At 45.3% G+C, this 23,480-nt stretch overlaps 1 protein-coding gene across 7 annotated transcripts in view; it reads left to right on the forward strand.

Annotated features, from left to right (window-relative positions):
• The window catches only part of MVB12B (multivesicular body subunit 12B), a 219,519-nt gene that overhangs the window by 26,711 nt on the left and 169,328 nt on the right, over positions 1–23,480 (forward strand). For all 7 annotated transcript variants that reach the window (XM_040323017.1, XM_040323022.1, XM_040323018.1 and 4 more), the window contains one exon: positions 19,216–19,338. In XM_040323017.1, the coding sequence (XP_040178951.1) occupies positions 19,216–19,338 (123 nt within the window). The remainder of the gene's footprint in view (positions 1–19,215; positions 19,339–23,480) is intronic.

The raw sequence follows: 23,480 nt of genomic DNA on the forward strand, positions 1-23,480 counted from the left end.
ATGGTGAACCTTGGCACCCCAGATGTTCTGGAACTACATTTCCCATGATGCAGTGTAGTGGAGCATCGTGGGAAATCTATTTCCAAAACATCTGGGGTGCCAATGTTCACCATCACTGATCTAGGCCAATTATGGTTTACCTTGGCTCCCCAGGTGTTCTAGAACTACCTTTCCACAATGCACACGCACTCTGCAGTGTAGCTGAGCATCAAGGGAAATGTTGTGCCAAGGTTCGTCATCACTGATCAAGGCCAATCATGGTGAACCTTGGAACCCCAGATGTTCTGGAACTACATTTCCCATGATGCAGTGTAGTGGAGCATCGTGGCAAATCTATTTCCAAAACATCTGGGGTTCCAAGGTTCACCATCACTGATCTAGGCCAATTATGGTGAACCTTGGCTCCCCAGGTGTTCTAGAACTACCTTTCCACAATGCACACGCACTCTGCAGTGTGCATTTCAAGGGAAATGTTGTGCCAAGGTTCGCCATCAATGATCAAGGCCAATCATGGTGAACCTTGGAACCCCCAGATGTTCTGGAACTACATTTTCCATGATGCAGTGTAGTGAAGCATCGTGGGAAATCTATTTCCAAAACATCTGGGGTGCCAAGGTTCACCATCACTGATCTAGGCCAATTATGGTGAACCTTGGCTCCCCAGGTGTTCTAGAACTACCTTTACACAATGCACACGCACTCTGCAGTGTGCATTTCAAGGGAAATGTTGTGCCAAGGTTCGCCATCAATGATCTAGGCCAATCATGGTGAACCTTGGAACCCCAGATGTTCTGGAACTACATTTCCCATGATGCTTATGGATTCTGCAGTGTAGTGGAGCATCGTGGGAAATGTAGTTCCAAAACCCTCTGGGGTGCCAAGGTTCGCCATCACTGACCTAGGCCAATGATGGTGAACCATGGCACCCTAGATTCTCTGGAGCTACATTTCCATGATGCACATGCACTATGCAGTGTAGTGGAGCATCATGGGAAATGTAGTTCCAAAACCCTCTGGGGTGCCAAGGTTCGCCATCACTGATCTAGGCCAATGATGGCAAACCTTGGCACCCCAGATGTTCTGGAACTACATTTTCCATGATGCTTATTAACTCTGCAGTGTAGTGGAGCATTGTGGGAAATGTAGTTCCAAAACCCTCTGGGGTGCCACGGTTCGCCATCACTGATCTAGGCCAGTTATGGTGAACCTTGGCTCCCCAGATGTTTTAGAACTACATTTCCATGATACATGCACTATGCAGTGTAGTGTAGTGGAGCATTATAGGAAATGTAGTTCCAAAACCCTCTGGGGTGCCAAGGTTCGCCATCACTGATCTAGGCCAATGATGGCGAACCTTGACACCCCAGATGTTCTGGAACTACATTTCCCATGATGCTTTTTCACTCTGCAGTGTAGTGGAGAATCGTGGGAAATCTATTTCCAAAACATCTGGGGTGCCAAGGTTCACCATCACTGATCTAGGTCAATTATGGTGAACCTTGGCTCCCCAGGTGTTCTAGAACTACCTTTCCACAATGCACACGCACTCTGCAGTGTAGCTGAGCATCAAGGGAAATGTTGTGCCAAGGTTCGCCATCACTGATCAAGGCCAATCATGGTGACCCTTGGAACCCCAGATGTTCTGGAACTACATTTCCCATGATGCTTATGGATTCTGCAGTGTAGTGGAGCATCGTGGGAAATGTAGTTCCAAAACCCTCTGGGGTGCCAAGGTTCGCCATCACTGACCTAGGCCAATGATGGTGAACCATGGCACCCCAGATTCTCTGGAGCTACATTTCCATGATGCACATGCACTATGCAGTGTAGTGGAGCATCATGGGAAATGTAGTTCCAAAACCCTCTGGGGTGCCAAGGTTCGCCATCACTGATCTAGGCCAATGATGGCAAACCTTGGCACCCCAGATGTTCTAGAACTACATTTTCCATGATGCTTATTCACTCTGCAGTGTAGTGGAGCATTGTGGGAAATGTAGTTCCAAAACCCTCTGGGGTGCCAAGGTCCGCCATCACTGATCTAGGCCAATGATGGTGAACCTTGGCTCCCCAGATGTTCTAGAACTACATTTCCCATGATGCACATACACTATGCAGTGTAGAGGAGCATTGTGGAAAATGTAGTTCCAAAACATCTGGGGTGTCAAGGTTCGCCATCACTGATCTAGGCCAGTTATGGTGAACCTTGGCTCCCCAGATGTTTAGAACTACATTTCCATGATACATGCACTATGCAGTGTAGTGTAGTGGAGCATCATGGGAAATGTAGTTCCAAAATCCCCTGGGGTGCCAAGGTTCGCCATCACTGATCTAGGCCAATGATGGCGAACCTTGACACCCCAGATGTTCTGGAACTACATTTCCCATGATGCTTTTTCACTCTGCAGTGTAGTGGAGAATCAGGGGAAATGTAGTTCCAAAACCCTCTGGGGTGCCAAGATTTGCCATCACTGATCTAGGCCAAAGATGGTGAACCTTGGAACCCTAGATGTTCTGGAACTATATTTCCCACGATGCACATGCACTCTGCAGTGTAGTGGAGCATTGTGGGTAATGTAGTTCCAAAACATCTGGGGTGCCAAGGTTTTCCGTCACTGATCTAGGCCAATTATGGTGAACCTTGGAACCCCAGATGTTCTAGAACTACATTTCCATGATGCACATGCACAATGCAGTGTAGTGGAGCATCATGGGAAAGGATGATCTGGAACTATATTTCCCACAATGCACATGCACTCTGCAGTGTAGTGGGAAATGTAGTTCCAAAACACCTGGGATGCCAAGGTTTGCCATCACTGATCTAGGCCAATGATGGTGAACCTTGGCTCCCCAGATGTTCGAGAACTACATTTCCATGATGCACACACACTATACAGTGTAGTAGAGCATCATGGGAAATGTAGTTTCAAAACCTCCGGGGTGCCAAGGTTCACCATCACTGACCTAGGCAATTCCACTGAAAGTTCTTTCTCCCCGTCACAAGGGGGTGCAGGACCATTCACAAAGTAAAGTGTGGCTTGAGCATGCGCAGTGGGAAGCTGCCAGGAGTAACAGCTGGCTTCCCAGACATGCTGACATCAGGGACCTGAAGACTGTTAAAAGAACTGGCCTGGGTGAGGACAGCGCTGGATCCTTGCGCAGGTAAGGTTAGATTCACACTAGAACGTGGTGGGGGTAACCCGCGTTCCATGTGCTTCTCTCGCACCGCGTTCAAAGCGCGCTTCAATTGCAATCTGTAGCGAGGTGTCAATGTTCAGCTAATGACACCCCAAACACAGGTCACAATCGCAGTGCGTTTGCCTTCACCGGATTGCATGGTACTTTTGTACCGTTGTGCGTTTCCAAAAATAGTGCATGGAAGCACATACAAAAAAAAGCAACATGAGGTTACCTCAAGACAATATTGACCCCTTAAGGCAGCTTTGTAAGCCTAGGTTCACGCTAATGTGTTCCACAATCTGTACGCGTTTCCTGCACCACATTCAAATCGCACTGAAATCTGCAATAGCCGTCATTGCAATCTTAACGACGCCCCAAACGCAGTGGGTTTGCAGGCACTGGACCATACCAGATCACACGGTGCAAAAGTACTATGCGATCCGGGTCCATTGCGTTTCCAACAGTAGCGTATGCACTACTTTTGGTGCGATTTGTGAATGGGCTCAAATAGCACCGCACTGAAGCGATCGTATGTGAATCGAACCTTAATGTGCAGCGCGTTTCTGTGCAGTTCGTAGTGTGAACTGGGGCTAATATCGTGTACACACGACTGTTTTTTCCGATGAAAAAAGTCAGATGGACCTTTTTCATCGAAAAAAAAAAAAACGATTGTGTGTGGGCCCCATCAGACTTAAAAAAAATAGTACATGTTTTAAATTTTTCCTATGGAAAAAAAAAACGATAGGAAATTCCGATCGTCTGTGTGGAATTCCATCGGAGAAAAATCCATGCATGCTCAGAATCAAGTGGACGCATGCTCGGAAGCATTGAACGTCATTTTTCTCGGCTCGTCGTAGTGTTTTACGTCACTGCGTTTTGGATGGTCGGAATTTAGTCTGACAGGCCTGGATTCACGTAGAACGGCGTATCTTTGAGCGGGCGTAGCGCATCTCATATGCGCTACGCCGACGTAACATAGAGAGGCAAGAACAGTATTCACAAAGCACTTGCTCCCTAAGTTGCGCCAGCGTGGCGTAGGTTTCGAAGGCGCACGCCGGCGTAGGTGGAAATGGGCGTGACCCCATGCAAATGATGGGCCGAGCGCCAGACAGGTACATATCACGAACTGCGCATGTGACGTGGACGCATGCACAGCACCCCCCTGCGCCGGCTCACAACCACGCCGGCACAACTGCCTAAGCTACGTCGGATCACCGCGTACGCCGTGAACATAACGTACGCCCAGCCAGACACACGTCCAACGCACAATACGCCGGCTTGTGTTCCTTGGTGCAAACCTGTGCATGTCTGTTGCCGGGTTGCACCTCATTTATGGGGAATAACTTTACGCCGGACATACAACTTGCACGCACCTCGCGTAGCATGCGCCGGGCACACGCACGCACGTTCGTGAATCGGCGTATTTCCCTCATTTGCATGTTTGAATGGCTAATCAATGGGAGCAGCCCCATGTGTCCAACCCATATGTGCGCCCACCCTAGGCTGGCGTGTGCAAGCTACGTCGGCGGGGTGTAGCCTGTTTTAAGGCGCATGTTGGTTCGTGGGTCTGCCGCACACATACGCCGGCGCACATTTGCACTTACGTCGGCGTAACGTGCTATACGTCGGCGTAAGTGCTTTGTGAATCTGGGCCATAATGTGTAGGCAAGACTGATGAAAGTCAGCTTCATCGGAATTCCGACGAAAAATTCCATCGGATTTTTTTTCATCGGAAATCCGATTGTGTGTACGCGGCATAAGTGTCAGTTTCTAACAGGGTGCATTTGATTTAAATCATAATTTTTAATGAGCAACTGTCATCTCTATCCCGCAGCAGCTCTTCCTCTGACCCACTGTTGACTCACCGACCGTGTCCCATTCACTTTAATGGGATGACTGGTGATGCGGCAGTGACACAACAAGGTGAGGGATGTGGCGGCAGCAGGTGAGTGGATGCCCGCTAACAGACGCTGCTATGATGGATCTGAAACAGTGGCGGTTCGTCCATAGACGGCGCTGGAGCGCCGCCCCCTCTGGCTCTCACCGCCACTGAGTGAAATAACATAGATTCATGCATTGCACGAATCTATGTTATTTTCGCCGCTGCCGCTGTTATTCAGATGGTCGGCGCTCAATGTCCGGCCATCTGAATAACGCCAGCTGGTTGGCTGTAGGGAAATGTCTATCAAAGCCAACAGCTCTGATAGGCTTTCCCAATACAGCCCTCGGGTCCCGGAAGCTTATTCTCGGAGCGCACAGACTGTACGCCCCTTGAATAAGATGACAGGCGTCTCAGCCAATCACGTTGGCCGGTTCTGGCTACCTGTAACCTGATTGGCTGAGACGCCTGTCAGTCATCGAGGGCGGGAGAAGACATCGTGGGACGTGGATGCCTGACTCCAGTAAAGGTAAGTGCTGGGTGGGGGGGGGGACGGGGAAGAACGCAATTTACAGGGCACAGTGGGGACAATTGGCACAGCGGCGACCATTAAAGGGCACAGTGGCTGCGTTTAATGGCATGACACAGTGGTGACAATGGATGGCACAGTGGCTGCGTTTAATGGCATGGCACAGTGGTGACAATGTATGGCACAGTGGTGACAATGGATGGCACAGTGGCTGTGTTTAATGGCATGGCACAGTGGTGACAATGTATGGCACAGTGGCTGCGTTTAATGGCATGGCACAGTGGTGACAATGTATGGCACAGGGGCTGCGTTTAATGGCATGGCACAGTGGTGACAATGTATGGCACAGTGGCTGCGTTGGCACAGTGGCTGCGTTTAATGGCATGGCACAGTGGTGACAATGTATGGCACAGTGGCTGCGTTTAATGGCATGGCACAGTGGTGCGAATTGATGGCACAGTGGCTGCATTTGATGGCATGTAACAGTGGCTGCGTTTGGGCACAGTGAGACTTCAATTTTTTTTTTCCTTTGCGCCCCCCCAAAATTTTTTAGCACCAGCCGCCACTGATCTGAAATGACAAGTGCTCTTTACTTGTAAGGACTCCTTCTTGCTGGTAGTTAGAATCTTTAATATTGTTTTATCGAGCCACCAGTCCTTGCATCTTTGTTGCATTGCTTGCATTTTGCACGCATACCTGCTTTACCCACAGGTAGAGGAACTTTATTAAAGTATTCCCAAACTGGGTCTCTTTTACGGCCTGCTGCCATTTTGCTCCTCCTGGGAGGAATAAAGCACTTCAAGCCATGTGCAGAAAGATCACAAGGTTTACAAGCTGCTTGGAAGGTTTCACTTTTCATTTTTACTGCTTGCCCTTCCTCCTCACACTTAGAGCCTGGTACAAATGAATTTGCCTTCCAACAATCATACAGTTTGTAATGTACATAGATTTGCAAAACAATGGGACAAAGGAGTATTCTTGAACTTTGTTTTATCTCACGGTTACTGTGAAATTGTGTGAATGCATCAATGCAGTGCACGTGATCTCAGCTTGCAGAACTTGGGTTCATTGAATGAATTTACCAAAAATGTAAATATTGCAGAATATACAGCCTCATGCTACATAACTAAGCTCCATTTCATGCTGAATAAACAAAATTATTAATGTATCTTAAAGCGGAGTTCCGGCCACAATTTCACTTTTTAAATATAAATACCCCTGTAATACACAAGCTTAATGTATTCTAGTAAAGTTAGTCTGTAAACTAAGGTCCGTTTTGTTAGGTTGTTACAGCATTTAGACACTTTATAAAATAGAAATTGACTGGGGCCATCTTAAGTGTGGGCATCATGAAGCCAGACTGTATGACTTCCTGGATTTCAGCCTTGCAGATCTCGCACATTCTCAGTGCTTCACAAGCAGACTGGGGAATGCACAGACTCCTGGAAAGTTACACCCACTACATTCCCAGGAGTCTGTGCGGTGTAGGTTAGGAAGCTTAAGCACCTAGGTGCAGGAAGTGGGAAGATTAACTATTCTGCCTAGCAACAACACTTTGAAGGCATCTAAAAAAAAAATTTTTTTTTCTTAAAGGACTACTGACATTTTTTTAAAACTACTGATGTAATGTTATATTTATGGGTGGAACTCCACTTTAAGTTCCGACAAATTTTATTTTTAAGAGTCAGCAGCTACAAATACAGCAGCTGCTGACGTTTGATATTAGGACATGCACTTGTCCAGGGCGCCCGCGATGTCGGCACCCGAATCAGATCTGTCCCTCGGGTGGAGGTGCCGCTATCTTCGGTAAGCCTTGCGGCTTCACTTCTTGGTTCCCTACTGCACATGCACGATCCCACTGGTCCCTGCTGTCTTCTGGGAACTGTTTGTCTCCCAGAAGACAGCAGAGGGAACAGAGGAGGGCCTGGACATGGTGTAAATCGCCGCAGCTGAGAACAGTGACAGCTGACAACTCACAGTCAGGGAGCATAGGATGTTGGATTTCTGGCAGGATCACTGGAGTTTTTTTCTAGTTACTGAACAAAACCCTCTCAATGGTATATTTGGTAACATAAAAGAAAGCAAATCCTTTTCTTTTATGTTTCTTTTTCTTTTCTTTGTTATACTTTTTCTTGGCTATAGATTTGTTGTGTATTGTGGTACTGCTGGAATAAGGATTTCTATAAAAAATTATAATAATAAAGTAGGGTGAGAGATGATTGGTCGTGATTTGTTGTGGCCCTTTTGGGGCAGATCCACAAAGAAAGTACGCCGTCTTATCTTTGGTTTGAATCCTCAAAACAAGATACGACGGCATCTGGGTTAGATCCCACAGGCGTACGTCTTCGTACGCCTTCGGATCTTAGATGCAATTTTTCGGCGTCCGCTAGGTGGCGTTCCCGTCGTAATCCGCGTCGAGTATGCAAATTAGCTATTTCTGACGTTCCACGAACGTACGCGCGGCCGTCACATTCTTTTACGTCGTTTCCGTTCGTCTTTTTCCGGCGTATAGTTAAAGCTGCTATCTGGTGGCGTACTCAATGTTAAGTATGGCCGTCGTTCCCGCGTATAATTTTGAAAATTTTGCGTAAGTCGTCCGTGAATGGGGCTGGACGCCATTTACGTTCACGTCAAAACCAATGACGTCCTTGCGACGTCATTTGGAGCAATGCACCCATTTGACGTTTGGAGTTTTGACGGACGGGGCATGCGCAGTTCGTTCGGCGCGGGGACGCGATTCATTTAAATGAAACACGCCCCCTACTCGCCGCATTTGAATTCCGCGCACTTACGCCGCGGGAGATGCACTACGCCGCCGTAGCTTACGGCGCAAATTCTTTCAGGATTCAAACCAAAGCCAGATAAGTTACGGCGGCGTAGCGTATCTTAGATACGCTGCGCGGGTGCAGATCTTTGAGGATCTGCCCCTTTGTATTTATCTGCCCTTCATTGTGTTCCACGCCTGGCTGCCCAGGTTTTCTGCTGTCAGATCTGCAATTGCCACTTTGTTTAATTTTGACAAAATATGTAACAAAACCTGATTTAATGCTGCATTTGTAACAAGAATGTCTAATCAAAGTAACAGGTTCCCTTTAAGGCCCCATTCACACCTAGGCGTTTTTACGCCTGAAGCGCACTGCTCATAAACGCCAGAGGGGAGAATTAACATTATTCCCTATGGTGATTGTTCACACCTGAACGCCCAAACGCCTGTCGCGCGAAGCTCAAACAAGTCCCGGACCTTTTTTTGTCGCGCGTATCGTGCGGTTTGGGCGTATTTGAGCGTTTTTTTTTTTCCCATAGAAAGTAATGGGAAACGCGCGAATTGAGCGACAACGGGCGTTTGCTACGGGCGTTTCGTCGCTTTAATAAATAGAACTTGTCGCCCATGCAGAAGATTAAAAAAATCTACCAACATAGCAACAGGTGACGAAAAGATGATCATTTTTCCTATTGGCTAAAATAAAAAACGCCGAAGTACAAAAACGTCGCACGACGCTGTATGCAAATACGCGCGACAAAACGCCAGAAGAAAACGCCCAAAAAAAACGACCGAACGACCGACGCTCAGGTGTGAATGCAGCCTAAAAGTAGATTTCGCTGCACAGTATGTCCAAGTCCTGGTTCACACTGGTGCTATTTGCCATGCGATTCAATATCGCATGACAAGTCTCACCCCATTGCCAGCATTAGAAACATTCAAATTGCTGCTACTGAAGCCCAGCACTGCTTTTTGGGGGATTTTATTGTGATTTGCACAGGTTTCTGTTAAATGAAGCCGCAATGAAATTGGAGGCGGAAATCTCACTAATCTGCGGCTTTAAAATTTCGATGAAGCATCACGATTACAAAGCCGCACTGGTGTGAACCAGGACTAAATCTCCCTTGCCTCTGAATCCCGATCCGCTTCCGGATCACGCTTCAGAGGCTACTGACAAGCGAAGCGATGCGATGCCTCCCCATCGTCTGTTTTAACCCCACTTTTGCTGGCAATCGCACCACAGCGACGTGCCTTTCACGCAATTGCAGGGCGTTTGCATGGATTCCCCATTGACTTGCATTTACAGAGTTGACAGCCTGGCTGCCCGCTGATCGCTAAATGTCGGGTCAACTTAAAGGGGATGTAAAGGTTTGTTTTTTATTTTCTAAATGGGTTCCTTTAAGCTAGTGCATTGTTGGTTCACTTACCTTTTCCTTCCATTTCCCTTCTATATGATTTTTTTTCTTTGTTTTCTTTGTCTGAATTTCTCACTTCCTGTTTCTCCTCAGTAAGCTGTTCTAAATGACTTTCCACGGCTCGGATGATGGTGGAAAGCTTACTGAGGAGAAACAGGAAGTGAGAAATTCAAATTCAAACAAAGAAAAAAACATTTAGAAGGGAAATGGAAGGAAAAGGTAAGTGAACCAACAATGCACTAGCTTAAAGGAACCTGTTTAGAAAATAAAAGACGAACCTTTACAACCCCTTTAACCCGGGTGCACAAAGCGAAGCATCACACCTGAGACATCTAAACATCCCCCTCCGCTGTCTGTTGGAGCTTAAGGGGGGGGGGGGGGGGGCGGGTGCTGCGGCACCAGGTGTTTTTGAATGCACAAAAAAAAACGTGCGTTACCAGATGTGTAAAAGTGCAATTAAGGCTGCATTCACACCTGAGCGTAGGTCGTTTGGTCGTTTTTTCCGGCGTGTTGTCGCGCGTATTCATGCTTATTTGCATACAGCGTCGTCCGACGTTTTTGTACTTCGACGTTTTTTATTTTAGCCAATAGGAAAAATGATCATCTTTACATCACTTGTTTCTATGTTGGTAGATTTTTTTATCTTCTGCCTGGGTGAAATGTTCTATTGATTAAAGAGTCAAAACGCCCGTAGAAACGCTCGTTGTCGCGCTAGTCGCTTGAATCGAGCGTTTCCATTACTTTCTATGGGAAATAGAAACGCTCAAAAACGCCCAAACCGCCCGATTCGCGTGACAAAAAAGGGTCCGGGAACTTGTTTGAGCTTGAGGCGTTCGGCGTCAGGCGTTTTGGAGTGAAGATGTGAACTATCTCCATAGGGAATAATGTATTTTTTCTCCTCCAGCGTTTTTGAGCATTGATTGCTATGGGGCATGCAGCGCATGCTCACTCCTGAGCTGTGTGTTTCCATGGAGCTGCGTTTCTCAACTCCAGTCCTGAAGGCGCCCCAACAGGTCATGTTTTCAGGCTTTCCATTATTTTGCACCAGTGATTTGATCAGTTTCACTGCCTTAGTAATTACCACAGCTGTTTCATCTGAGGGGAATCCTGAAAACAGGACCTGTTGTATCGCCTTTAGGACGGGAGTTGAGAAACACTGCTAGACACACACAGTGGGGCTTAACCCTGTCCCCTGCTTCCTCCTCTCAGCATTTGATTGACAACAGCAGCAGCCAATGGCTCTTGCTGCTACCCAAGTCCGTGTGAAGAGGAGGAGAAGAGAGTGATATTAAGGCTACTTTCACACTGAGGCGCTATAGCGCTTAAAATGGCGCCTGCAAAGTGCCCTGAAAGAGCCTTCTCGAGGTCTTTCACACTGGAGAGGTGTGCTGGCAGGACGCTCAAAAATGTCCTGCTAGTCGCATCTTTGAGCCACTGTAGAAGCGGTGAATATACGACTCCTAAAGCACCCCTGCCCAATCAATGGGCAGCGCCGGCAAAATGTCACTGCAGCGGCGCTTTGCGGGTGGCTTTTTACCTTTTTTTATGCCGCTAGCGGGGCCGAATAGCGCTGCAAAAATGACAGCAAAGCGCCACTGAAAATAGCGGCGTTTTACCGCCGACGGCGCAACGCTCCAGTGGGAAAGTAGCCTAAATGTTTTTTTTTTATTTTAATGCAGGGAATGCTCTCTCAACTCTCTCCCTCCTCATCGGCTCTGAAACAGCAGCAGGAGCCATTGGCTGTTGTCAATCACAGCCTGTAAGGAGGGAGTAGGGGGCAGGGCTAAGACGCGCTCCGTGTGTCTATGGACACACAGCTGGCTTTGGAGTGAGCCTGCACAAGTGCCCCCATAGAAAGCCACTCTCTATTGGGGCACTTGGCAGGGGGGAGGAGCCTGGAGTGCCCCCGGGGGAGCCAAAAAGAGGAGGATCACGGCTGCTCTGTGCAATACCATTACACATAATAGGTAGGTAAGTATAATATTTGCAATCACTTTAAAGGGGTTCTAACCCCTCACGGTTTTTCACCCTAAACCCGCCCCAACCTTAAGCCCCCCCCTTTTTCTTACCTGAGCCCGTTTGTTCCAGTGACGGGGACGAGCACAGCAGCTCCAGCCGCTGTCTAAGGTCCTCATTGGCTAGATTGATAGACAATGGCTCCCGCTGCTGTTAATCAAATGCAGTGACACGGAGCCAGGGGCGGGGCTGAGTCCTGCTGTCCGTGTCAATGGATGCAGCAGCAGGACTCTGGAGTGCCCCCATGACTCTCCGGGCAACCCAGAAATGGAGGATCGGGGCCGCTCTGTGCAAAATCCTTGCACAGAGGCGGTAAGTAGAACATGTTTGTTATTTAAAAAAAAATGGGGTTGGATCTAGACCTTGGCTGCCATCACTCCACACCACCACTAATTAGTGGTTTAGGAATGAATGAGGTCAGTAAGGAAGCTGCCACAACAGTTATGTCATTCCTGTAACTTCACCATAATGAGCACCTGTCATAATTACTGTTGTGTTGGTAAGAATGGGGTTTTCAGCTAATCTTTGACTGGATCATTAGGTGAGCGTACTCTATATAATCTGGATGGACAGGGTGAGACCCTTTGATTTTATTTTTTTATGCTTTCTCTGACCCCGCTGGGAAGATTCACCCTTCTAGTCCTTCTAATGGCGCACACACACGATCGGAAAATCAGACAAGAAAACCGTGGATTTTTTTCTGACGGAATTTTGGCTCAAACTTGTGTTGCATACACACGATCACACCAAATTCCGGCCGTCAAGAACGCGGTGATGTACAACACTACAACGAGCCGAGAAAAATTAAGTTCAATGAATCCGAGCATGCGTTACATTGATTCCGAGCATGCGTGTTTTTTTTTGCGCGTCGGAATTGCATACAGACGATCGGAATTCCCGACAAGAACTTTTCCTGTCTGAAAATTTGAGAACCAGCTCTCATATTTTTGCAGAAAAAGTCGGAGCCTACATACGGTCGGAATTTCCGACCAAAAGCTCACATCGGAATTTCCGATCGCATGTACGTAGCATAAGTTTAGGGGAGTTCTGAAACTTTTGAGTTGTTATCGGAATAATAGGGGAGGGAAAATCTTCCAAACGCGATCCGGTGACAACTTCAATTTATTAAAACTGCATAGGTGGATTCAGAAAGACCGCCTTAACTTTGTGGCGGCATAGTGTATTGTGTTTACGCCGCCATAAGTTAGCGAGGCAAGTACATGATTCACAAAGTACTTGCCTGCTAAGTTACGGCGGCGTAGCGTAAATCGGGCGGGCGTAAGCGTGCCTAATTCAAATTCGGCTGAGGGGGCGTGTTTTATGTTAATGGGTGGTGACCTGACGTGATTGACGTATTTTACGAGCGGCGCATGCGCCGTCCGTGTACATATCCCAGTGTGCATTGCGGCAAAGTACGCTGCACGTTCGTATTGGTTTCGACGTGGACGTAAATTACGTCCAGCCCCATTCACAGACAACTTACGCAAACAACGTAAAATTTTCAAATTTCGACGCGGGAACGACGGCCATACTTAACATTACTATTCCAGCTATTTGATGGAATAACTTTAGGCCTGAAAGTGCGTTACGTAAACGGCGTATCTTTACTGCTTCAGGCAAGCGTAAGTTCGTGAATAGGCAAATCTACTCATTTACATATTCTAGGCCGACCGCAATGGAAGCGCCACCTAGCGATCAGCCTAAAAAGTAAACTTTAGGATACGACGGTGTAAGACACTTACGCCGCTCGTATCTGAGCCTAATTTAAGCGTATCTGGTTTCCAGAATACGCTTAAATTTGCGTCGGCGTAGATTCCGAGTTAGGTCGGCGTAGCTACTGATACGCCGGCCTAACTCTCTGTGAATCCAGCTAGCAGAGTGAAAATCTGGTGCAGCTGTGCGTGGAAACCAATCGGCTTCTAACTTCAGCTTGTTCCATAAAGCTTTGGCAATAAAAACTGGAAGCTGATTGGTTTCTCTGCAGAGCTGCACCAGATTTGAACTTTCTAGTTTTAGTAAATCATCTAATTTGAGTCTCTGATCGCGGTTAGCATAATAAATGAGGAGGACGTAGAGCTTTGCTGATGTGGCATTGATGCACGTGTTTTCCATATTGGGGTTTCACAATATCAGAATCACAGACAAAAGACACAGACAGCAGTTATTTTATGTGTTATGTGACCGATTTATTTTTTATTTATTTTTTTTATGTATTTTTTTTCTGCTTTTCTTACTGTCTGTGTCCTGTTGGGGTGATTTCTCTAAAGTGTGACGCCTCATACACACGCGAAAACCGGTCGTGTGCATGCTCCATAGCAGTTTTCCCAATAAGAAAACTGCCTGCAAAAAAATTAGATCCTACTCTATTTTTTTCCCATCGGGAAAAAAACCAGCGCATGCTCAGAAGCAAGTTATGAGACGGGAGCGTGGAAAAAAGAAATTTTCCTGGACTGCCGCACTCTGATAGGCGATTTATTGAAACAAAATGAACAAAGGATAAAATCCAAAGCTGTATAACATCCAAAAATTCATGCAACGCTGCAATCAATGGTAGAAAGTGGACATAGGGGCCAAAAAAGCCAACATGTTTCACATCATGGATAGATGCTTAGTCATATGAGACGGGAGCGCTCGTTCTGGTAAAACTAGCGTTTGTAATGGATATAGCACATTCATCACGCTGTAATGCCGCGTACACGCGGTCGTTTTCTGTCTTGTAAAAAAACATAGTTTTTTTCTCATGAAAAAAACGATGTTTTTCAAACTTCATTTTAAAAAACGACGTTGCCTACACACCATTGTTTTTTCAAAATGCTCTAGCAAAGCGCGGTTGCGTTCAGCACGTACGGCGGCACTCTGTTCCATTCAAGCTTGCGTCATAACTTACTTCTGAGCATGCACGGGTTCAAAAACGTTGTTTTAAACTTCGTTTTAGCCTACACACGGTCATTTTTTATGACACAAAAAACGACGTTTTGAAAAACGGCAAAAAAAATGAAAGCATGTTCGAATTTTTTTTTTGTCGTTTTTCAGAAGACATAAAACAACGTTTTCCCCACACACTGTCATTTTAAATGACGTTTTTAAAAATTTCTTTTTTTTTCATCACAAAAAACGACCGTATGTACGCGGCATCGCAGACTGAAAAGCGCGAATCGTCTCTCACCAAACTTTTACTAACACAAAATCAGCAAAAGCAGCCCAAAGGGTGGCACCATTTGAATAGAACGTCCCCTTTATAGTGCCGTAGTACGTGTTGGACGTCGCCGCGCGTTAGTCATGCTTTTTTTTTTTGACTGAACGTGTGTATGCGAGAGGAATCGTGTTGGGAAAAACGTCAGGTTTTGGCATGTCAGGAGAACCGGTGGTGTGTACAGGGCATGAGGAAATCACTTCCTTCACAGTTGTCACCTAAACTTTAGGCAGCAATACTGCTGCTTTGTTAACCATTTCAGCCCCGGACCATTATGCAGGTAAAGGACATGGCCCCTTTTTGCGATTCGGCACTGCGTCGCTTTAACTGACAATGTTAATTGTGCGGTCGTGCGACGTGGCTCCCAAACAAAATTGGCGTCCTTTTTTCCCCATAAATAGAGCTTTCTTTTGGTGGTATTTGATCACCTCTGCGGTTTTTATTTTTTGCGCTATAAACAAAATCAGCGAAATTTTTGAAAAAAAATCAATATTTTTTGCTATAATAAATATCCCCAAAAAATATACAAATTTTTTTTTTTCCCTCAGTTTAGGCTGATACATATTCTTCTACATATTCGATACATATTCTTCTACATATTTTTGGTTAAAAAAAAATCGCAATAAGCGTTTAGCGATTTATTTGCGCAAAATTTATAGCGTCTACAAACTAGGGGATGGTTTTATGGCTTTTTTTTTTCTATGAATGGCGGAGATTTTTTTTAATTTAACTTATTTTTTTATCTTTTATCGTTTTATCGTGACTGCGACATTATGGCGGACACATCGGACACTTTTGACACTATTTAGGGACCATTGTCATTTTTACAGCGAACAGTGCTATAAAAATGCACTGATTACTGTAAAAATGACACTGGCAGTGAATGGGTTAACTAGGAGGGGGCGCTGTAGGGGTTAAGTGTGCCCTAAGGGAGTGATTCTTACTGTGAGGGGGGTGTGGCTGTGCGTGTGACATCACTGATCGTCATTCCCTAACACAGGGAACAGACGATCAGTGACAGCCACACTAGGAAGCACATGAAGAGGTTTGTTTACACTCCCCTCTCCCCGTTCTTCCTCTCTGTGACCCGATCGCGGGACACCGGCAGCAATCGGGTCCGCTGTTTCCGCGGGGATGGTCACGGAGAAGAGGACCAGGCGTCGTGCCTGCGACCCACGGCTGGGATCTTAAAGGGGACGTACATGTACGCCCTTGTGCCCAGCCGTGCCATTTTGTTGACATATATCGTCGTGCGGCGGTCCTCAAGCGGTTAATCCCCCCCCCCCCATGACAGCCAAATTAGGTTTTTAAATGAAAAGACTGTGCCAGAACCGTGAGCCTAGTTATTGACTTGTGGTTGTGGTGCCGCTCCATTCACTTAAATTGTGGAACTGCCCACCAAATGGGATGGGGGGGGGGCGCGTCAAAATGTCTGCCGCACCATAAGCAAGGCATTCTGTCTGCTCCATTTATACAACCCTGGCTTGCCGCCTGTCCAGCTTAAGGGAGGGGGCAGTAAAATTGTGTCTCAACTGCCCTTTTTTTTTTCTTCTTTAACTACTCCCCCTAACCGCAAGTGGAAACTAAGCTTTTCAAGCACCTGGAATCTATTTTAGCAAGTTATAAACTGAACATGTTTTTTTAAGAGCTTAGCTGCACATAAGATTTTAATTGTTTGCAAATGAGATTTAACCACCATATTGCCTGAGTTGAGATCCATGTATGCAGCAAATGAGGCTCTTGTAAGCCAGGCTGTAAAATGTCATTCTCTGAAGTCTTAAAAACTCAAATGTAGACGTTGCCTTTTGTTTTCTTAGCAATTTCAGCCGCTTTCAACCATTTTCAATCACAAAAAGATGACCAAATGGATCAAATTAGCATCAACAGTTCAACATAGAAATGTAATTGAAGCCATTTAAAAAGCCCCGTCTACATGACACATACAGGGTCACTTAAAGTATTTTTAAACCCAAGAACAAAAATTTAATTCTCAGGTTCTTAAAGGGGTGGTTCACCCTAAAAACGACTTTTTTTTTATTACACTGGCCCCCCACATTACAATACGATTAAGGCTTTTATTATTTTTTTGATGCTGTACATACCTTTGTACAGCATATTCACCCGTTGCGAGTCCCGCGGGAGTGGGCGTTCCTCACATGTCTGTAATTGACATTTTGACCAAAAACGAGCTCCCCCCCGTCGTGTAAGCCGCGTCACGATTGGCGAAAGGAGCCGAACGGCGATGCGCATGCGCAGTATAGCGCCGACTCTCCGTTCGGCTCCTTTCGCCAACCGTGACGCGGCTTACGGGACGGGGGGGGAGCTCGTTTTTGGTCAAAATGTCAATCACAGACATGTGAGGAACGCCCACTCCCGCGGGACTCGCAACGGGTGAATATGCTGTACAAAGGTATGTACAGCATCAAAAAAATAATAAAAGCCTTAATCGTATTGTAATGTGGGGGGCCAGTGTAATAAAAAAAAGTAGTTTTTAGGGTGAACCACCCCTTTAAATGTGGTGGCTGCATTACTGTATTTGCCGGCGTATAAGACGACCCCCTAATTTTCCAGCCAAAATGTTGGTTTTGGGATATACTCACTGTATAAGACTACCCCCTTCCTACTAGTCATGCCTCGCCTCACGGTGCCACCATTACATGCCAGACTGTGCCCCACTACATGCCAGGCTGTGCCCCACTACATGCCAGGCTGTGCCCCACTACATGCCAGACTGTGCCCCACTACATGCCAGACTGTGCCCCACTACATGCCAGACTCGCTTCCAAAATGTTTTTTTTTCAACAAAAAAAATAAGCTAAAACCGCTAATAAACGCTTTAAAAAAAAAAAAAACTTTGAAAAAAGCTGTCAAAAGTTGAAAAACTCACTTAAAAGCTACTGGCGTTTTTTTTATAACGTTATTTTATTTTATGCAAGTTTCACTTTTTCATATAAATTAAATAAACTTTTTGATGATATTCTAATTTTGAGCTGCACCTGAGATGCTACATTGCCTCCAGCTTTATGGAAAACCGCTTTTGTTGCCAAATGACTTCCATTTACACCTCGTTCACGCTGAATGCGGCTTGGAAATCGCACTACTTCATTGTGATTTCATAGCCGCCGGTCAGTACGATTTCATGTGCGGTTTGCTGACGTCTGTGTGACTTAATGCTCATGAAATTGCCAAAAATAGTGCAGGAACCTTTTTCAAATCGGTGCAAACGGTTCCATAGGCACACATGGGGTGCGACTTTCATGCAATTTTAAACAATGACAAGTTGCATCAGTGTGAACGGGGAGCTAGCTGAAAAGGGACCTTGTAAATTTCATAATGTTGTCAGAAACTTTTTATTGTGGTCCTTTTTCATGATTCCTATGGTTTGAGAGTCTTTTTTTTTTGTGTATGTATGTGGCGTGTGTGTGTGTGTGTGTGTGTGTGTATGTATGTGGCGTGTGTGTATGTATGTGGCATGTGTGTATGTATGTATGTGGCGTGTGTGTGTGTATGTATGTGGCGTGTGTGTGTGTGTGTATGTATGTGGCGTGTGTGTATGTATGTATGTGGCGTGTGTGTGTGTGTGTGTGTGTGTGTGTATGTATGCGGCGTGTGTGTATGTATGTGGCGTGTGTGTATGTATGTATGTATGTGGCGTGTGTGTGTGTGTGTGTGTATGTATGTATGTGGCATGTGTGTGTGTGTGTATGTATGTATGTGGCATGTGTGTGTGTATGTATGTATGTATGTGGCGTGTGTGTATGTATGTATGTGGTATGTATGTGGCGTGTGTGTGGGTATGTGGCGCGTGTGTGTATGTATGTATGTGGCGTGTGTGTATGTATGTATGTGGCGTGTGTATGTATGTGGCGTGTGTATGTATGTGGCGTGTGTGTATGTATGTGGCGTGTGTGTGTGTGTATGTATGTATGTGGCGTGTGTGTGTGTGTGTGTGTATGTGGCATGTGTGTGTGTATGTATGTGGTGTATGTGGTGTATGTGGTGTGTGTATGTATGTGGCGTGTGTGTATGAATGTATGTGGTGTATGTGGTGTGTTTTGTGTTTTTGCTCTTTATTTGATGCAGCAAAGTCTTTCCTAAAACGTTGCTGGTGGTTTGTTTGTTTAATTTGTGCTTGAGTTACTTGGAATGTGATTGTTTATGTGCTCTCTCTGTTCTCGAATTTCATTAACAAAAGTTGAACCAGTTGTAGCGATTCTGTTACGAATAATAACTTTTCCTTCCCAGGACAATCCAATAATGCCTGAAGTTCGGGATCTCTCGGATGCTCTCACTGACCTGTCTATGGATCCTATCACTGGTGTTGGGGTGGTAGCATCAAGAAATCGAGCACCCACGGGATATGATGTGGTATGTAAAGAACGTAGTGTAGTGTTGTCTGTAGTTTGAACTACCATGATAAAGCATGACCTTGTCTATGTGTTGAGATTGCCTTGAACAAGGCTGCTCAGCACAGCTCATCTGACCCTTAGGCTCCATGCACACTGAAGCTGATAAAAGCTATAAAAAAACGCCAGTAGCTTTGCAGGGAGCCTTTCAAAGTTTTTTAGTGTTTTTGCAATAGCTTTAATCAGCGTTCTTCAGTGTAGCTTTTTTTTTTTTTTTTATTACTTTATTTTTTTCAATGGATTAAAAAACGCTGGCACCGGCGTTTTTAAGCGTTTTTTCTGCGTTTTTCAGCGTTTTGCGTTTTTTACCGCCGAAAAACGGCACTTTGAAGGCAAATTTCGGGCGTTCAGAAAAAGCCAATAAACTCCAAAGCTCATTAACACTAAAAAACGCCCAGGTGTGCATGGGCACATAGGCTAACAGAGTTCAGTTTATGGGCTTTAAAAAAAAAAAAAAGCCAAAACGCCAATAAACTGCAGTTTATCAGCTTCAGTGTGCATGGAGCCTTAAAGTGGAATGTAGCCCTCCTATTCTTTTCAGCCCAGAAAGCTACCTTCTTGGCCTCTGTTTGATCTGCAGTTGCCATGGTTTAAAACTATATTTGCTGTACTTGTTATTTCAAAATCTTACTATGGTTTTTGTTACAGTTGTGATGAAAAATCTGTTTACAATGTGATCAGCTGTGATTGGACACAGCTGATCACATGATAAAGGGCCGCTGTGATTGGTGCCCTTTACCTTCATCACAGATCACTCCCGTAGTGTTCCACGGGGCGGGGGTTGGGTGCACAGACGGATGGGGTTTATAGACACTCTCCCCAGAATCTAACTGACCGCACAGTCAGCAACGAGCTGCCCAGTGAACAGAACTGCGTGTCCAGGGAGTCGGGCAATAGGAATTGCTCACACCTGAGAATAGGCAGACAAAAGCCCAGGTGCCAGGAAGCAATTTTTAGTCGCCATAGCAATCTGGTGCTTGGGATTTGTCGAGCCCTGCTGTGCCATTCTTTTTCAATACCTCTTGATTGTACCAGTGAAACAATTATTTTATCATATGTTTAGGGTGACAACACGGTTAGCTCTGAAGTGAAATTGGGCAGCAGTGTTGTCACCCTGTGGATAGGGTAGCCTTAAGTGGACATTTAGCTTTGAACAGTTCAATACCGGGCATTTTCACCCCCTTCCTGCCCAGGCCAATATTCAGCTTTCAGCGCTGTCACACTTTGAATGACAATTGCGCGGTCGTGCGACGTGACTTCCAAACAAAATTTACGTCCTTTTTTTCCCACAAATAGAGCTTTCTTTCGGTGGTATTTGATCATCTGCGGTTTTTATTTTTTGTGCTATAAACAAAAAAAGACTGACACTTTTGAAAAAAAAAACACAATATTTTTAACTTTTGGCTATAATATCTCTTTTTTTTTTTTAACAATTTTTTTCCTCAGTTTAGGCCTATAGGTATTCTTCTACATATTTTTGGTAAAAAAAATCGCAATAAGCTTATAGTGATTGGTTTGCACGAAGGTTATAGCGTCTACAAAATAGGGGATAGAATTATGCTCTCTTTTTCTTTCTTTCTTTTTTTTTTTTTTTTTTTTTTAACTATCTGTCGGTTATCTGCGATTTTTGTCAGGCCTGCGATATTGCGGCGGACAGATCAGACACTTTTGACACTATTTTGGGACCATTCCCATTTATACAGCGAACAGTGCTATAAATCTGCACTGATTACTGTATAAATGTGACTGGCAGGGGAAGGGGTTAACACTAGGGGGAGATCAAGGGGTTAAATGTGTTCCCTAGAGAGTGATTCTAACTGTGGGGGAGGGGACTGATTGGGGGAGGGGACTGACTGGGGGAGGTGCCCGATCGGTGTCCCTATGTACAAGGGGACACACCATCGGTCTCCTCTCCCTGACAGGACATGGATCTCTGTGTTTACACACACAGATCCACGTCCCTGGCTCTGTAACTGCTGATCGCGGGTATGTGGCGGACATCGCAGTCGCCAGGCACGCGCATTGGCACCCGAGTGACGCGGCGCGCGTACGCCCCCTAGCAGCCGGGAGGCCTGAGGACGTCTTATGACGGCCACCCAGGATAGCAATGGCCGTCATATTACTGTAGGCGGGATGTGAAGTGGTTAAATGGATTTTAAAAGGCACACAAGTTAAGCCCATTATCTATTTGTATTATTGGGATTTGTTATTGGTGCCCTGAGGTTGTGTGGGCTTGTTTGTTTACAGATTTGTGTATGTGTGGGGCTGACATATATTAAAGTGTGAGGGGTGCTGATATATACAGGTTGGGGGCTGAAATATACAGGTGTATGTGGGGGGGGGGCTGACATATATACAGGTGTGTGTGTGGTGGGGCTGACATATCCAGGTGTGTGTGTATGTGGAGGGGGGGCCGACATATATACAGGTGTGAGGAGGCTGGCATATATTCAGGTTGCGGGGGCTGACATATACAGGTGTGTGTGTATGTGTGTGTGTGGTGGGGCTGACATATATACAGGATTGAAGGTGGGCTGAGTGCATACAGATGAGGTGGACGGTTTATAGAGTCATGGGATGGCCAGTGGGCAAGCCCTGGGGAATGTTGGTGGTCAGGCTGGGGGTGCCCAGTCCTAAAGCTCTGTAAGGGGCCCAAAATTTTCTGATGGCTGCCCTGCATGTAAATGAGGCCCTAAAACCATTGTGTTGAGATGCCTACAGCATATGCTTTTCGTAAGATGCAACGAGCAGATTTTTTTTATATATTTTTTCACATATATGTAAACGGGGGCCCCGAATGCTCCCTCACCTCACATGAAGTGCCCTTTTAATGCTTGTAAGAGTTTAATGATCATGCAGTTTATAACGAGAGGGCTTATGGAATAAAATCCACTTCCTGCTCTGGAACCGAGTCAGATTCTTGAAGCATAGTGACAATCACAGGAATGTATTATTCCTTGGCTCTGATCCCTATACAACATGTGGTGCTTATTTTATATATATGCTGCTCAAAATGGCTAGCCTGGTAACCCTTCCAGTTAATAATACTGGGCTTTCTGTTGTGTTTTTAACACTATGGTAACTCCCATCAGGACCGGACTGCATAGAAAGTATGGTTTATGTACACAAACCAATCCCATATGCTCATTTAGGGGGACCATAGGCTTTCTTGTGTTTTAGGAAATTGTTTTCTAAGAGCGTTCTATGTGCATTTGTGTGCTGGATGCCTGTTAAGGATCTAACTATTAATATTTCACTTGGTCACTCAAGCATAGCCTTCCCAGGAAGAGGGATTGCTAGTGGAGTTTAGAAATGAGAAGGAACTGCTGTTTCTACACAGGCCAGCCTTCATTTTGGGCTAATACTTTGGAATATTCATATTTATTACATGTTCTGAGTATGTCACAGCATTCGGACAGCCATTGTGAGTAATCTCTCTAATGTGGCTAATATGGTTAGTTCCTATGATTGTCCGCTCAATTAGTTGCCATAATGTTTTTTTTTTTTTTTTTCCTTTAAATACTTTAAATACCTTAAAGCGGAGCTCCAATGCATTTTTATAGCACACGCTATAAAAATGCCAATGGTCCCAAAATTGTGTAAAAATGTGTCAAAAGTGTCCGCCATAATGTCACAGTACCGAAAAAAAATCGCTGATCGCCGCCATTACTAAAAAAATATTAATAAAAATGCCATAAAACTACCCCCTATTTTGTAAACGCTATAACTTTTGCGCAAACCAATCAATGAACGCTTATTGCAATTTATTTTTTATTTTTTTTAGAAAAATATGTAGAAGTATACGTATCGGCCTAAACTGAGGAAAACAATGTTTTTTTTTATATATTTTTTTGGGGGATATTTATTATAGCAAAAGTAAAAAATATTATATTTTTTTTTTTTCAAAATTTTCGCTCTATTTTTGTTTATAGCGCAAAAACTAAAAACCGCAGAGGTGATCTTACCACTAAAAGAAAGCTCTATTTGTGGGGAAAAAAAGGACGCCAATCTTGTTTGGGATCCACGTCGCACGACCGCGCAATTGTCAGTTAAAGCGACGCAGTGCCGAATTGCAAAAAGTGCTCTGGTCTTTGACCAGCAATA

This window comes from Rana temporaria, chromosome 9, assembly GCF_905171775.1.
Source record: "Rana temporaria chromosome 9, aRanTem1.1, whole genome shotgun sequence".
Lineage (NCBI taxonomy): Eukaryota > Metazoa > Chordata > Amphibia > Anura > Ranidae > Rana > Rana temporaria.